This window comes from Corythoichthys intestinalis, chromosome 11, assembly GCF_030265065.1.
Source record: "Corythoichthys intestinalis isolate RoL2023-P3 chromosome 11, ASM3026506v1, whole genome shotgun sequence".
NCBI classification, from domain to species: domain Eukaryota; kingdom Metazoa; phylum Chordata; class Actinopteri; order Syngnathiformes; family Syngnathidae; genus Corythoichthys; species Corythoichthys intestinalis.
In genome coordinates, this window is record NC_080405.1 from 24,167,878 (window position 1) to 24,185,955 (window position 18,078).

At 39.2% G+C, this 18,078-nt stretch overlaps 2 protein-coding genes across 5 annotated transcripts in view; both read right to left on the minus strand.

Annotated features, from left to right (window-relative positions):
• LOC130923821 (protocadherin gamma-C5-like) overlaps window positions 1-18,078 on the minus strand; it is a 313,176-nt gene that overhangs the window by 270,210 nt on the left and 24,888 nt on the right. Inside the window, exon 1 of one of the 4 annotated variants that reach the window (XM_057849851.1) lies at window positions 14,063-16,674. The exons of 1 other annotated variant lie outside the window; for it this stretch is intronic. In XM_057849851.1, coding sequence (XP_057705834.1) covers window positions 14,063-16,456 — 2,394 coding nt within the window. In that variant the 5' untranslated portion in view covers window positions 16,457-16,674. Of the gene's footprint in view, window positions 1-5,858; window positions 8,742-9,838; window positions 13,087-14,062; window positions 16,675-18,078 lie in introns of those variants that run through there. 2 more of the 4 variants (XM_057849861.1, XM_057849850.1) reach the window with 2 other exon arrangements.
• LOC130923830 (protocadherin gamma-A11-like) overlaps window positions 1-18,078 on the minus strand; it is a 100,322-nt gene that overhangs the window by 61,463 nt on the left and 20,781 nt on the right. The window lies entirely within an intron of this gene.

Below are 18,078 nucleotides of genomic sequence, written 5' to 3' on the forward strand. Positions count from 1 at the left end.
ACTTTGCTCTGATTACTTAATTGCACACTACTGCCATTTTCTTGATGAGCTACAAGAGGGAGGGAGCCTACAATGGTTTTTAGGACACAATTTAGTCCCAAACAAACAGGTGGAATTTTGATGGTAAGTGTCTGTCCACATTCAAAGCTACATCCACAAAACTTTTGAACAAAAAAGTCGACAGCAAACAGGCCACACTATAATGCTATTCAAGCCAGGACCACATGAACAAAACACAAATTGCACCAATGTAATTAACTCTACGTTTATGAAATGCGAAGCCACTCAATAAAGACCAGTCTTCAATGAAAATGATGAGAATTCAAGAAAGGCAAGTGTATAAATTAAATAAATAAAATACAATCCAAAGTGTTCAACAGCTTGAATAAATAAATAAATGAAATGTCATATTTGATCAAATACAAGGAATTACAACAGTCTAATAATTATATAGAAGCATTCACAAGGCAGTTATAGCCTTTATTAGAATGGCAGCCATGATATAAACTTGGCGATGTTGATTAATATGTATATTTCTTAATATGTCCTTAGGTTTTGCAGCGAAACCCTCAATGTGATAATGACAGGGATGAAGCTCGAACTGCTGATTAAGAATACAGGCCCTCAGCAGAATGCATTTCCACTGGACAAGTTTAATGTGGCTGTCATATTAGAAAACAGCTCATTGTACACAACCTCAGATATGCTCACTGGCTTTGGCATGTTACTGAGAGCCATATACTGCCTGAATCTTGAGTACCCTTGAAATATGAGGTACACCTGTGAGTTACTTCAGAAACCCTACCCCATCCCCACCCAAAAGAGCCACAGCTACAAATTTACTAGTAATTTACAAAGCAAAGGTAACCTTTACCATTTATAAGCAAATTCAGGAAGACGGAAATAGCTAAATCTTGATAGAACCAATGTCTAAGGTCAACAGTGTATTGATCAGTTAATGAACTGAAGTGAATTTGTCCAAAGAGGTTGATCAGTAGTATTGTTTCAAAGTAGGGAAAAAAGTTTCTCAAATAGACATGTGGTGGTTGGGAAATATTATCCTTTCCTGACGCAAAGCAACGAGTGTCCGCAGAAATTATTTATATACTGTTTGTGAAGCGCAAAAATATGCAATAATGTTAAAAGCTGCAACAATATGCCTACCTCCAAAGGGTCAAAAGAATCCTGAAGGTTGTCAACAAAGTCTGATGGACTTTTCCTCAGCGTCTGCTCAGCAGGCAGTGTGGTGTCATTGTATGAAGACACAAACTTAAAGTCACTTGTTCTGGAACCAGTTGTCAAGTAGGCATCATAGTTATAGGTGCTGCGTAATGTCCCTGCGCCATCAACATCGGAGTAGTTAGGAGGGAAATATCCACTAGGGATAGCAACTGCTCCATCAAACATCAGTCTGGGCTTTTTCCTGCGACAAAATCTCACACCCAGGATGATTATGATGAAGGTCAGAAAGAAGGTGGACACAGACACCAAGGCGATGATCAGATAAGAGGTCAGTTTGGAATTCTTCTCCTCATAAGAAATGTCTTTCAGCTCTGGCACTTCCGCCAAGTTATCGGAAAGAAGTAAATACATGGAGCAGGTGGCTGAGCGAGGGGACAGCCCATTATCCTTCACTGCCACAATCAAGTTCTGTTTCATGCTGTCAGATTCCAAAATGTCCCGTTGGGTCCTAATCTCTCCACTGTGAAGTCCAATGGTGAAAAGTCCTGGATCTGTGGACTTGACTATATGATAGGACAACCAGGCATTCTGTCCAGAGTCCGCGTCCACCGCTATCACTTTGGACACAACAGAACCTCCTTGAGCAGCTTTGGGGACCAGCTCAGTCATGAAGGAGTTGCCCTCCGGAGCAGGGTACAGGATCTGAGGGGCATTGTCGTTCACGTCTGAGATGAACACACTGACGCTCACATTGCTGCTCAGTGGAGGAGAACCATTGTCTCTGGCCATGATGTGGACTTGAAAACTCCTCAAGTGTTCGTAATCAAATGACCTAGCGGCATGGATCACCCCCGTGTCCCCGTTAACAGACACGTAGGATGAGACTGGGAGACCGTTCACCTCGGTGGCTAACAGAGAATAAATCACACTGCCGTTCTGTCTCCAGTCGGGGTCTTGGGCACTAACTGAACATAAAGTGGAGCCAGCTTTGTTATTTTCACTTATGTATGCGCTATAGGACAGTTCCTCAAACAAAGGTGGGTTGTCATTGACGTCTGCTATAGACAAGTGAAGACTTTTAGAAGAGGATAGAGGAGGAGAACCCTCATCAATGGCATTGATTGTAATGTTGTAATCAGAAATCAGTTCACGATCCAGTTGTCCAGTCGTCACCAGTGAATAATAATTTGGAATAGAAGGAACTAATTTAAAAGGGACATTTTGTTGAATGGAACAGCGGACTTGTCCGTTCTGCTCTGAGTCTCTGTCCTGCACATTAACGATGCCCACTGCTGTACCTGGGGGCATATTCTCAACTACTGTATTAGACAGTGATTTTAAATTGATCACAGGGGCATTGTCATTTACATCAGTTATATCAATATTTACTTTTGCCTCCGAAGAAAGACCGTAACCATCTTTGGCCTCAACCAACAATTCATGGTTTGTTTCATCTTCATAATCTAGCTCACCTATCACAACAATTTCTCCAGTTTTCTCATTTAGGGAAAACATACTTTTCGCTTTATCAGAAAGTCTGCTGAACTCATATGTAACTTCTCCATTCATTCCTTCATCTGCATCTAATGCACTCACAGTGATAATTGGAGTTTTCGAGGCCACATCTTCCTTCACGGAGGTTTTATACACACCCTGAGTGAAAACTGGGGCGTTGTCATTTGCATCAAGTACAATGACTTTTATGACTACAGTGCCAGATCTCCTAGGAGAACCACCATCCACAGCTGTAAGCAATAGGCTAATTTCCTGCTGCTCTTCTCTGTCCAGTTCCTTATCTAAAATCAGCTCACCATATTTGTTGCCATCATTTGTCGTCTGAATGTGGAACACAAAATTGGAATTTTGTTGCAAAATGTAGCTTTGAACAGAATTTGATCCTATATCCAAATCATGTGCTGCATTAATGCGATATTTGCCTCCTTTCATAGCCGATTCACTTATTTCTAGTTTCACAAAATCTTTAGAGAAAATGGGAGAATTATCATTTATATCTTGAATTTGTAACGACAACCGGTGCAATTCTAAAGGATTTTCAAGCAGCAGGTCGAATTTCAGAAAACAAGAAGGTTTTTCTCCGCAGTGCTCCTCTCGGTCAATTCTATCTGCAACCATTAAATCCCCTGTACGCATGTTTATTGCACAATACTGTTTGTTGTTTTTTTCCATGTCAACACGAGCTTTGCGAGCAGACAATTTCCCCACCTCCAATCCAAGATCCTTGGCAATATTTCCTATTACAGATCCGCGTTTCAATTCCTCTTGTACAGAATAGCTGAGGTCTCCGTGCGCATACCCGACCAGAACAAAGAAAAAGGCAATGCTCCAGCTGCAGATTATTTTCCATAAAAGTGCCATTCTGATAGAATCACAAAATCCTGCGCGACAAATGTATCAGAATCAGAACGACTCGTCCTTTCTTTTGTCTTCTGATTTGAACGCAATAAAGAACACGGATTTGAATGTGCTCCGAGCAACATTACATTACATTACGAATCCTCTGCTGGTCTAGGGTGACACCATGTGTCCAGATAAAATACTGCGAGAGTAGTAAATCTGAAAGACCTGTTTTACATGAACTAGTTTACCTTTACAGACAGACATTTTTTTTAAATGCTTGTAGAATTTGCCTTTCTAGACACAGCAAATTATTAAAGAGTGACACACAATTGAATATATTTACATTTATATATTACAACATTTAAGGCTTTGACTGTCTTATAAAACACTAAAGATTTGCTGATGATGCTTTTCAGGTTGTTTCAAAACTTTGAATTAGCTATATCAGATGTTAACGTTACCATTTCAACATTCACACTAGAGAAAGATAATGTCCAAAGCAAGGGTAATTTCATTCTTAGTTTGGAACTCTAGAATTGAAGCAGAAACGTTAATCTGCCTCAGCGAGACAAAAATAAACAATAAATTATGCCATGTATGCGGAAATGTACTCAATCCCCTAATTCACCCCCCCCCCCCCCCCCAAAAAAAAACAAAAAAAAACAAGGAAAAACAAACTACGTTAATAATGTGATGGCTATTCCAAAGTTGTTTTCATTCTAAGGACTAGTGTTTGAAATGATATATAGATTCATATACTTGAGGAGACACATTAAATTGTTGCAAGGATGGGAGAGCAAGTAAAGGGGTAACTGACTCCAAAAATGTTCATGATGAAAAGCTGCACGATTCAGCACCAAGGTCAGAGATTTGAAGTAAACAGCCCTTGTATGTAATTGTACAGAAAATAGTGTATGAGTAATGAGCTTACTTTCTCCATCAGAGAATTGAGATAATGCAAAAAAAAAAAAAAAAAAAAAAAAAAAAAAACTAAAATGGCAACAACAGGGGTCTGTAGAAAATGAAGAAACAATTACACTCTGAAAAATAGCTCTGTCAATGAACTTCAATAAAGCTAGAGAAATAATTTATACATGAAGAACATTGTCAAAGAAATTGGCAACTATTTTATTCAACATTTCTTCTAAATCAGTTGGGCGTAAACTATTTGTTATGGTTAGTTATAGTAACCCAATTCCATAGGATCTGTCTATTATTACTAACGAAGCTCAAACTCATACCTATACGCAGACAATTCTGAGGGCTCAATTAACCTATAACGGATGTTTTTTGGAACTTCGGAGGAAACCAGAGTACCCAGAAAAGAACTACACATGCACAGCTAGAACCTCCACACACAGGAAAGCCAGAGCATGCATTTGAACCCATAACCTCTAAAGTGCGAGGGTAGATTTGGTCACCATTCATACATAGTTTTCCACCACTAATGACAACTGAGCATAAAAAAAATGTTTGCATTGTGTTATTTCAACTTAAATGAATTTTGGTATAACATACATTTAAATATTTTGAAACCCCCCGTCATATTTGCTTCAGGAGAAGGCTGAGACCAATCCTAATTGACTTAAACAGTGCCATCCAATTCAGAAGCTAGTTTGCAGACACATCTTGAGATTGAGATTCATCATAAAAAAAACAAAATAAATAAGATAAAACCACAAATTTGGTTTACTGAGTCAAAGCAACTTTTACCATTTATCAACAAATTAACGAGGATGGGAAACAGCAAAAATCTTGATAGAAGCAATGTCGGACGTCGTTTAGTGAACTAAATTAGTACTACAGTTACAAAGGGAAAGCAAAAAAATATTAAATAGATGTGTGGTGATGAGCAAAGCAACGGGTGCTGAATTAAGGAACCCACTGCCCCAGCATCTACAGTGTCAGTAGGTTAGTAATACCTTTACCTGCCCACACCTCAACCTCTACCTATTACTGCTACTACTTTTGCACTTTTGCCGATATTATTTAAGAAACTACACACTGCGCCAAGACACACTGCCTCTACCGTTGCACATCTTTTTGCTTTTATGCACGCTGCTGCACACTGGTTTTAGATGTTATCTATTATCTTATACGAGACATTTTTCAGTTTTTTTTTATTTTTTTTTTTTTATGTTTGTCCTGTTGTTATATTTGTCTGGGAAGTGAAGAAACGCCATTTTGATTATTTTATATGATGACAAGTACATATGGAGACTTGACAAATAAACTTGGTATCTTGAATCTTCAAAATGTTTACTTATTGTGCTGAGCAAATAATGCAAAAACATTAAAATTAGCTAATAGAGGCCTACCTCCAAAGGGTCGAAAGAATCCTGAAGGTCATCAACAAAGTCTGATGCACTTTTCTTCAGCGTCTGCTCAGCAGGCAGTGTGTTGTCATTGTAAGAAGAAACAAACTTAAAGTCACTAGTTCTGGAACCCGTTGTCAAGTAGGCATCATAGTTGTAGGTGCTGCGTAAAGTCCCCGTGCCATCAACATCTGCATAATTAGGAGGGAAGTACGCACTGGGAATGGCAACTGCGCCATCAAACAACAGTCTGGGCTTTCTCCTGCGACAAAACCTTACTCCCAGGACGATGATGATGAAGGTGAGAAAGAAAGTGGACACAGACACCAGGGCGATGATCAGATAAGAAGTCAGTTTAGAATTCTTCTCCTCGTAAGAAGTGTCTTTCAGTTCTGGCACTTCAGCCAAGTTATCGGAAAGAAGTAAATACATGGAGCAGGTCGCAGAGCGAGGGGGCTGTCCGTTATCTTTCACTGTCACAATCAGGTTTTGTTTCATGCTGTCGGATTCTAATATATCCCGCTGGGTCCGGATCTCTCCACTGTGGAGTCCAATAGTGAAAAGTCCTGGATCTGTGGACTTGACTATATGATATGACAACCATGCATTCTGTCCAGAGTCCGCGTCCACCGCAATCACTTTGGACACAACAGAGCCTCCTTGAGAAGCTTTGGGGACCAATTCAGTCATGAAGGTGTTACCCTCCGCGGAAGGATACAGTATCTGAGGTAAGTTGTCGTTCACGTCTGAGACAAACACACTGACACTCACATTGCTGCTCAAAGGAGGAGAACCGTTGTCTCTGGCCATTACACGCACTTGAAAACTCCTCAAGTGTTCATAGTCAAACGACCTCACGGCGTGAATCACACCCGTGTCTCCGTTAACAGATACATAGGAGGACACCGGGGAACCATTTATCTCACTGGCTAACAGAGAATAAATCACGCTACCGTTCTGTCTCCAGTCAGGGTCCCGGGCACTAACAGAACATAAAGTGGAGCCAGCTTGGTTATTTTCACTCACATATGCGCTGTAGGACTCTTCTTCAAACACAGGTGGGTTGTCATTAATGTCTGCAACTGACAAGTGAATATTTTTTGTGGAGGAGAGAGGGGGAGAGCCCTCATCAGTGGAGCTGATTGTGATGTTATAATCAGACACTAGTTCGCGATCCAGTTGTCCGGTAGTCACCAGAGAATAGTAATTTGGAATAGAAGCAACCAATTTAAAGGGGACGTTTTGTTGAACGGAGCATCGGACCTGTCCATTCTGCTCAGAATCTCTGTCCTGCACATTAATGATACCCACTTCAGTACCCGTTGGGGTATTTTCTGGAATAAGATTCTTTAAAGATTTAATAAATATTAGCGGGGCATTGTCATTAACATCTGTGACGTCAATTATTAATGTACAAGATGAAACTAAGCCTAGGCCATCCTTGGCTGTAATTTGCATTTCATAAGATGAACCTTCCTCATAATCTATTGATCCACTCACAGTCACTTCTCCTGTTTCTTTATCAAGTTTAAACACGCTATTGGTTTCATCAGAGATGTGATCAAACTCATATTTTACCTCGCTATTGACTCCTTCATCAGCATCAGCTGCACTTACTTTGATGACAACTGTGTCTGGAGCAGAGTTTTCAGGCAGATATGTTTTATATATGGCTTGGCTGAACACAGGGGCGTTATCATTAGCGTCCAGCACAGTGACGTGCACAACTACCGTCCCTGATCTCTGAGGAGCGCCCCCATCTGTTGCAATAAGTACAATAGTTAGCTCCTTTTCTTGCTCTCTGTCAAGCTCTTTTTCGATTATTAACTCCGCATACTTCCCGCCTGCGCCCTTTGCAACAACATTTAATCTAAAGTGTTCATTTTTTTCAATAGCATAGCTCTGGATAGCGTTCTGCCCCACATCTGCGTCGTGAGCCTCATCTAAACGGTAGCGACTTCCTTTATATGCAGATTCACCAATCTCCAACTCTATTGTGTTCTTTTTAAATTGAGGTGAATTATCATTAATGTCAAGAACGTGAATATTGATGCGATGCAATTCTAAAGGCTCTTCCAAAACGAGCTCCTGCTTCAAAATACATGATGGCTTTTTGACACACAGCCCCTCACGGTCAATCCTGTCTGCAACAATAATATCTCCAGTGTTCAAATTCATGTCAAAATACCGTTTGCTGTGGCCGTCTCCATCAATACGAGCCCGTCGAACAGACAGCTTGCCCACCTCAATTCCAATATCTTTTGCTATATTCCCGACAATAGATCCACTCTTCATCTCCTCGGGAATGGAATAGGCCACATCCCCGCACACTGTATGCGGCGTAAAGAGAAACAAGCCCAACAAAGCCGCCAGATCCAATATAAAAAATCCCTTGTGTTTCATAGTCCAAGCAAATAAGTACAACTGACTGAGAGAAACAAATGAATTGCAAAAATAAAAATATATTATGTCCGCCAACAATACAACAAAGGCAGGGATCGAATCTGTTCCTCTGCCGCATTCAGCAAATTGTAACCAAATGATTACGAGCTTCGGCCGTGGACATGCAGCCTAAAAGGATTCATCTGGTAGACAGCGCCACTAAGAGCGCATTTTTAATATTACGCATGAGTTTGACACCAGGGCGCATTTTAATATATTAAGATGCAGTCTACAGTATTTGTTAAACAACATATAAACTATTTCGTTCTCGTATGTGCTTTATTCGTTACAGAAAAACCAGGGCAAAATCAATAATAAATAACTGTAAGTATATTAAAACACCTATATTTTGTCAGGGAAAAAAAAACAAAACAAACCATTTCATTCACTTATGATGCAGATATCCGTTTGACAGATGAGCGTTACATGTAACATTTTTAACTATTTTTTTTTTTTTAACTGGGAAAAATTATAGAAATAATTTACATATATATAATACGTTTTATTCTTTTTTGATTATAGTCTCTCTTAATGGACTTGGTTTGGACTTAATTTACACCAGTTGAATACAATTATATATATTCAAAGTATTACAGTTTATTTACTGTTAATAAAATTAAAGTTACACATAAGGAAAATTTAGAGTCTTGGATTAATTTCCATGCAAGTCATGTTGGCGTTGTGCGAGGACACCATTATATCCAGAAAATATGCACATGCAGACATTGTAAACATAAAAAACAATCAACCGCATGGCCTCAACCAAGATTGTCAATGCAAATCCACATTTGTTAACTTTTCAACTGTACTCCTCCAAACTTGTGATGGCATTTCCACCCTAGAAAAGTGATTGCCTCATCTTAATTTAACATGCACAAATCTGTTAAATATGTAGTCGACCATGACATGCAAATTCTGATTTGTTCAATTATTGTCATCTTATACACTTTAAATTATTGATTGCACACACATGTAAGCTTTCGTATGAATGAGAGACAGCAAGTCCTTTGGACTATTTCCATTGTGAAATGTAATTTATAATAAATATATTTTTATTGCATATCTGATGCCAACTTGGCTTTTCAAGATTTTCTAAATGACGAAAAAAAAGCCCAGAAGCTGTGGGTTCGGTTTCCCGCCCTGGTGACCTTGTCTAAGTATCCTTGAGGAAGATACTGAACGCCATGTTTCTCCTGATGCGGTGTCATCAGTAGTTAAATAAGGATAGATTGTCAAAGTGCTTTGAGTATTCAAGTGTAAGTCCTTTAACCATTTGTAAGTTTACCTATTTGTACATGGGCAGTGTAGGAAGATACTGATAGAAAATATTCAAACATTCGTACAATAATTATTCTCATAATTGAATTACCAAGAAATATTCGGTAATTTTTAAAAACATTTCCACAAGGCTTGAGGGATTTCTGTTTGAAAGGCAATAAACACCTACTAACAGATGTCGGAATTGTTCATATTTTGTAATACAATAATACGGTAAACACAGATTAGGATAAAGGAGTTTCTTGGAAAGGAAAGCTGCCTACCTCCAAGGGGTCAAAAGATTCCTGAAGCTCATCAACAAAGTCACTTGGACTTTTCCTCAGCGTCTGCTCAGCAGGAAGCGTGATATCATTGTAAGATGAAACAAACTTGAAGTCACTAGTTCTGGAGCCCGTAGTCAAGTAGGCATCATAGTTGTAGGTGCTGCGTAAAGTTCCTGTGCCGTCAACATCCACGTTATTAGGAGGGAGATACGCACTGGGAATGGAAACTGCTCCGTCAAACAACAATCTGGGCTTTCTCCTATGGCAAAACCTCACACCCAGGACAATAATAATGAAGGTCAGAAAGAAGGTGGAAACAGACACCAGGGCGATGATCAGATAGGAGGTCAGTTTGGAATTCTTCTCCTCATAAGAAATGTCCTTCAGTTCTGGAACCTCAGCCAGGTTATCGGAAAGAAGTAAATACATGGAGCAGGTGGCAGAGCGACTGGGCTGTCCGTTATCTTTCACTGCCACAATCAAGTTCTGTTTCATGTTGTCAGATTCCAAAATGTCTCGCTGGGTCTTGATCTCTCCACTGTGGAGACCAATGGTGAATATTCCTGGATCTGTGGACTTGACTATATGATAGGATAACCAGGCATTCTGTCCGGAGTCTGCGTCCACCGCTATCACTTTGGACACCACAGAGCCGCTGTGTGCAGCTTTGGGGACCAGTTCAGTCATGAAGGAGTTGCCCTCCGGAGCAGGGTACAGTATCTGAGGAGAGTTGTCATTCACGTCTGAGACAAACACACTGACACTCACGTTGCTGCTCAGTGGAGGAGAACCATTGTCTCTGGCCATGACGTGGACTTTAAAACTCCTCAAATGTTCATAGTCAAACGACCTGACGGCATTAATTTCCCCTGTGTCTCCGTTAACAGACACAAAGGAGGAAATTGGGGCACTATTTACCTCAGTGGCTAATAGAGAATAAATCACACTACCGTTCTGTCTCCAGTCCAGGTCTCGAGCACTAACAGAACATAAAGTTGAGCCAGCCTTGTTGTTTTCAGTCACATATGTACTGTAGGACTCTTCCTCAAACACAGGTGGGTTGTCATTAATGTCTGCTATGGACAATTGAACGCTTTTAGAGGAGGACAGAGGAGGAGTGCCTTCATCAGTGGCACTGATTGTAATGTTGTAATCAGACACAAGTTCACGGTCCAGTTGTCCAGTCGTCACCAGAGAATAATAGTTCGGAATGGAAGCAACTAGCTTAAAAGGGACGTTTTGTTGAATGGAGCAGTGGACCTGTCCATTCTGCTCAGAGTCTCTGTCCTGCACATTAATGATGCCCACCTCAGTGCCAGGTGGCACATTCTCTGCCACTGAATTAGACAGTGACTTCAAATTGATAATAGGGGAGTTGTCATTTACATCAGTAAGGTCAATAGTTAATGTTGAATATGACACTAAGCCAAGACCATCTTTAGCGCTTATTTGCATTTCATATGATTTCACTTTCTCATAATCCACAACACCAGCCACTCTCACTTCTCCAGTTTTGGGGTTTAAAGTAAAGACATTACTATTCTCATCAGAAATATGGTCAATGGCATATGTGAGTTCACTATTCAACCCTTCATCTGCATCACTTGCACTGACTGTGATTACCAATGTGTCAGTTGGTGAGTTTTCAGTCAGACTTGCTTTATAGACTGTCTGACTAAATACTGGTTCGTTATCATTAGCATCAAGCACAGTGACGTGTATGACTACAGTGCCTGATCTCTGAGGAGAGCCGCCATCATAGGCAGTCAGCAAGAGCATCATGTCTTTTTTATCCTCTCTGTCTAATTCTTTGTCCAAGACCAAATCGCAGGACTTTCGTCCACCTGGTTTGGAATTTACATTTAATTTAAAATTATCATTCTGCTGTAAAGTGTAGGTTTGAACAGCATTGTCTCCTATATCTGCATCGTGTGCCTCTCCAAGACGAAAACGAGCCCCCTTATGTGCCGATTCTTGAATTTCTAATTTAAGCAAGTCTTCATTAAACATTGGTGAATTATCATTGATATCTTGAACACGGATATTAATACGGTGTAGTTCTAATGGGTTTTCCAGTACAAGTTGCTGTTTTAAAAAACATGATGCCTTTTTACCGCACAGCCCCTCTCTGTCAATCCTTTCCTGAACCGTCAAGTCTCCTGTGTTGAGGTTAATGCCGCAGTGATGTACGTCGTTGTCCTCTGGATCAATACGTGCTTTACGAGCAGAAAACTGGCCCACATTTAATCCCAAATCCTTGGCAATATTCCCGATTACAGATCCACGTTTCATCTCCTCTGGAATAGAGTAGCTCATGTCACCGTTGGTGGGGTGGAGAAAAAGAAAAAGAAAAAACAGCCTGTGGCCGTATCCTTTGTTCTCTGCCATTCCGCTGAAAAGATTTCAAAATCACTTCAAATTTTGTAACAAATCTACAATGTTGTTATGATCCTTTGCTTTGTATCGACAGGTTCTTCGACCGCAGTCAGTATCAGATATTTAGACCACAGCTCTACAAAACTAAAATCTGATTTGCTGTCAATGTGAATGGGTGGGAAATTATTAGGCAGCTATTGTTCTTGAGTGCATACTGACCTCTAGAGTGCATTTGATGACACAACACCTCAATATTACAGGATAGTCATAAACATATGAGTAACCTTCTGGTTTTGTTATCTTTTCACTTTTAGCAACGGAATTGATAGGTTATAAGAGTCCATTTACATATTTAATAGCGTGTATTTATTCAAGAGTAAAGTTGAATACTACTAATAATCGAGAAATGATTTTTGATCTTCTAAAATACCAAACGAAAATCAAAGAAAAAGCTGAGTGTGTAAAGAAACGGTTTGACAGAATTCAGCACCATGGACAGAGGGATAAGCCGTGGTATTGAAACCAGATTCACCAAGATGTTGAAAAAAAAAAAAAGAAAACAAGAGAGGCACATACAGTGATTATGAAGTGGATTGGAGTGACTTTTCCAATGCCACTGTTTCCACATTTCTACTAACTGCAAACCACAACAAGTAATGATAACCAATTCTACTAATAACAAAAAGGTCCAAATCATTTCACACAGCAGATAATTTCGACCAAATACTGAGAGATCAGCATTATTGAAACCATAAGTGGAAAAATAATTTGAGTTTGAGACCTTTATCTAAATCTGATTTTTAAAAATGGCTATAGCAGAAGAATAGCCGAGCTCGGGCCGACCTGAAAAAGGAATATTAAAATATATATAATTTGGAACGAATATCACAATACCATCCCCACCAGTTATAACCATCCAAAATGATGAAATTATTAAAAAAAAAAAAAAAAAAAAAAAAAAAAAAAAAACTATAATGTGGAACCCAGGAGCTGGACCCAATTAATTTACGCTGCAGAGCTGACCCATGTTGGATGCAAATGTACTAGCCCACTATCAGTAACACATTGCTAACATTTTATTATACACAGTAAACTACACAGATTTAGTCATCAATGTTTAATGTCTTATCTTAAATATACTTTTTAACAGAAACTTTGTATTTTGACAAGTGGATGTTCACTTTCGTAATACCCAATCAGACATTACTGCTTCTCTCATCAAGTGCATTAAGGATTCATCAAGCAATACAGTATCCATGTTAAAACCAAATAGTTTGGCCTCAGTACAATATGGATTGAAAATCAAAATAGTATGATATAACTTTTCTTGTGATTTCATGAAAAAATAAACATTATTCATCCCAAAAGTTGAAAAAAAAAAAACATTTTTGAGAGATGAAGCATTGTATATTTGCCAAATTTGCAAATACATTGCTGTGGGAAAATATGCTTCTGAATCAAATGTTATCACCAAGTTATTTTGCATAATCGACCCTATAGTATATAATTATGTGAAAGAAAATATAGAAGGAACTTCATATTAGTTGATTTTTTTTTTTTTTTTTTTTTTGAAGTATTGAAATTTGTGCTTTATTCACCAAATGATTAATCTCATGGGTCAGTAACATTTAATAAATCTTTTATGATAGGAGAGTAAGTTTTCATAAAAGGAATGCAATACAAAATTTTAAAAAAATCTAAACGGTTAAAACACAACACAAACTACTTTTATAAAATGTCATTTTTACTTTAAAAGAGGTTAAAAGGAAACACAAATTTCTGCTCCCAGATGAATGTATTGTTCACATTTGATTAACAAGAGGCTTTTACATGAAGAAAATTGCCTACCTCCAATGGGTCGAAAGAATCCTGAAACTCATCAATGAAGTCACTCTGACTTTTCCTCAGGGTCTGCTCCGCAGGAAGTGTGTTGTCATTGTAAGAGGATACAAACTTAAAATCACTTGTTCTGGAACCAGTTGTCAAGTAGGCATCATAGTTATAGGTGCTGCGTAATGTCCCTGCGCCATCAACATCGGAGTAGTTAGGAGGGAAATATCCACTAGGGATAGCAACTGCTCCATCAAACATCAGTGTGGGCTTTTTCCTGCGACAAAATCTCACACCCAGGACGATTATGATGAAGGTCAGAAAGAAGGTGGACACAGACACCAAGGCGATGATCAGATAAGAGGTCAGTTTGGAATTTTTCTCCTCATAAGAAATGTCTTTCAGCTCTGGCACTTCCGCCAAGTTATCGGAAAGAAGTAAATACATGGAGCAGGTGGCTGAGCGAGGGGGCAGCCCATTATCCTTCACTGCTACAATCAAGTTCTGTTTCATGCTGTCAGATTCCAAAATGTCCCGTTGGGTCCTAATCTCTCCACTGTGAAGTCCAATAGTGAAAAGTCCTGGATCTGTGGACTTGACTATATGATAGGACAACCAGGCATTCTGTCCAGAGTCCGCGTCCACTGCTATCACTTTGGACACAACAGAACCTCCTTGAGCAGCTTTGGGGACCAGCTCAGTCATGAAGGAGTTGCCCTCCGGAGCAGGGTACAGGATTTGAGGGGCATTGTCGTTCACGTCTGAGATGAACACACTGACGCTCACATTGCTGCTCAGTGGAGGAGAACCATTGTCTCTGGCCATGATGTGGACTTGAAAACTCCTCAAGTGTTCGTAATCAAATGACCTAGCGGCATGGATCACCCCCGTGTCCCCGTTAACAGACACGTAGGATGAGACTGGGAGACCGTTCACCTCGGTGGCTAACAGAGAATAAATCACACTGCCGTTCTGTCTCCAGTCGGGGTCTTGGGCACTAACTGAACATAAAGTGGAGCCAGCTTTGTTATTTTCACTTATGTATGCACTATAGGACAGTTCCTCAAACAAAGGTGGGTTGTCATTGATGTCTGCTACAGACAAGTGAAGACTTTTAGAAGAGGATAGAGGAGGAGAACCCTCATCAATGGCATTGATTGTAACGTTGTAATCAGAAATCAGTTCACGATCCAGTTGTCCAGTCGTCACCAGGGAATAATAGTTTGGAATAGAAGGAACTAATTTAAAAGGGACATTTTGTTGAATGAAACAGCGGACTTGTCCGTTCTGCTCTGAGTCTCTGTCCTGCACATTAATGATACCCACTTCTGTACCTGGGGGCACATTCTCAACTACTGTATCAGACATTGATTTTAAATTGATCACAGGGGCATTGTCATTTACATCAATTATATCAATATTTACTTTTGCCTCAGAAGAAAGACCGTAACCATCTTTGGCCTCAACCAACACTTCATGGTTTGTTTCATCTTCATAATCTAGCTCACCTATCACAACAATTTCTCCAGTTTTCTCATTTAGGGAAAACATACTTTTCGCTTTATCAGAAAGTCTGCTGAATTCATATGTAACTCCTCCATTCATTCCTTCATCTGCATCTAATGCACTCACAGTGATAACTGGAGTTTTTGAGGCCACATCTTCCTTCACAGAGGTTTTATACACACCCTGAGTGAAAACTGGGGCGTTGTCATTTGCATCAAGTACAATGACTTTTATGACTACAGTACCAGATCTCCTAGGAGAACCACCATCCACAGCTGTGAGCAATATACTAATTTCCTCCTGCTCTTCTCTGTCCAATTCCTTATCTAAAACCAGCTCACCATATTTGTTGCCATCATTTGTTGTCTGAATGTGGAACACAAAGTTGGAATTTTGTTGCAAAATGTAGCTTTGAACAGAATTTGATCCAATATCCAAATCATGTGCTGCATGAATGCGATATTTTGCTCCTTTGTCAGCCGATTCACGTATTTCTAGTTTCACTAAATCTTTAGAGAAATTGGGGGAATTATCGTTAACATCCTGTATTAGTAAAGACAACCGGTGCAATTCCAAAGGATTTTCAAGCAGCAAGTCGAATTTCAGAACACATGAAGGTTTTTCTCCGCAGTGCTCTTCTCGGTCAATTCTATCAGCAACCATCAAATCCCCTGTACGCATGTTTATTGCACAATACTGTTTGTTGTTTCGTTCCATATCAACACGAGCTTTGCGAGCAGACAATTTTCCCACCTCCAGTCCGAGATCCTTGGCAATATTTCCTATTAGAGATCCGCGTTTCAATTCCTCTTGTACAGAATAGCTGAGGTCTCCGTGCGCATATCCGACCAGAACAAAGAAAAAGGCAATGCTCCAGCTGCACATTATTTTCCATAAAAGTGCCATCCTGATAAAATCACAAAATCCTGCGCGGCAAATGTATCTGAATCAGAACGACTCGCCTTTTCTTTTGTCTTCTGATTTGAACGCAATGAAGAACACGGATTTGAATGTGCGGGGAGCAACATTCCATTCCATTATGAATCCTCCGCTGGTCTAGGGTGACACCATGTGTCCAGATAAAATATTGCGAGAATAGCAAACATGAAAGTGATCTTTTTAACATAAACTAGTGTACCTTTACCTTTTTTTTTTTTTTTTTTTTTTTTTTTTTTTTTTTTTAATAAATGCTTGTAGAATGTGCGTTCCTCGCCACAGCAAATAATTTAAAAGACTGACACACAATTGAATGAGTAGACATTTAAGGCTTTGATAGTCTTATAAAGTACTCAAGATTTGCTGATAATGCTTTTCCGGTTGTTTCAAAACAGTAGCAATATCAAATGTTACCATTTGTATCATAATAACGACCATTTCAACATTCACACCAGAGAAAGATTATGTCCAAAGCAAGGATATACTTTTTTCTTTGTTTGGAAGACTTACATTGAAGCAGAAACTTTAATTTGCCTCAGTGAGACAAAAATAAACATACAATAAATCAATCCATGTATGTTGAAATCTACTCAATCCCTTACTTCATCCTCCCAAAAAAACAAGGGAAAAAAAGCTACGTCAATAAATGGATGGCCATTCCAAAGTTCCTTTTATTCTAAAGTCTAGTGTTTAAAATGATACATGGATATTTGAGGAGACACATTTAATGGTTGCAATGAAGGGAGAGCAAGTAAAGGGGTAACTGACTCCAAAAATGTTTCTGATGAAAAGCTGCATGATTCAGCACCAAGGTCAGAGATTTGAAGTAAACAGCCCTTGTAGGTACAGAAAATAGCGTATGCAGAATGAGTTTACTTTCTCCATCAGATAATTGAGATAATTCTAAAAACAACTAAAATGGCAACGATAGTGGTCTGGCGAAAATGAAGAAACAATAACTCACTGAAAAAATAGCTCTGTCAATGAACTTCAATAAAGCCAGAGAAAATATGTATACATTAATAAGATTTTCTCAGAATTTGGCAGTTATTTTCTTCAACATTTCTTCAAAATCAGTTGGGGGTAACCTATTTGTTATGCTTAATTAGTAAATGTAATTGCAGGATCTGTCTATAAATACTAACCAAGGTCAGACTTATACCTACACAGACAATTCTGAGGTCTCAATTAACCCATTACGGATGTTTTTGGAACATCGGAGGAAACCAGAGTACCCAGAAAACAACTACACATGCACAGGTAGAACCTCCACACACAGGAAAGCCAAAACATGTATTTGAACCCGTAACCTCTGAAGTGTGAGGCAAAATTTGTTCACTATTCTTTCATGGTTTTCCACCACTAATGAAACCTGAGCATAAAAAATGTCTACCCTGTGTTATTTCAACTTAAATACATTTTGATACAACATACATTTTAGTATTTTAAACCCTCACTTAATATTTGGTTCAGGAGAAGGCTGAGACCAATCCAAAATGACTGAAACACTGCCATCCAATTCAGAAGCTAGTTTGCAGACACATTTTGAGATTGAGATTCATCATCAAAAAACAAAATAAAAAAGATAAAAC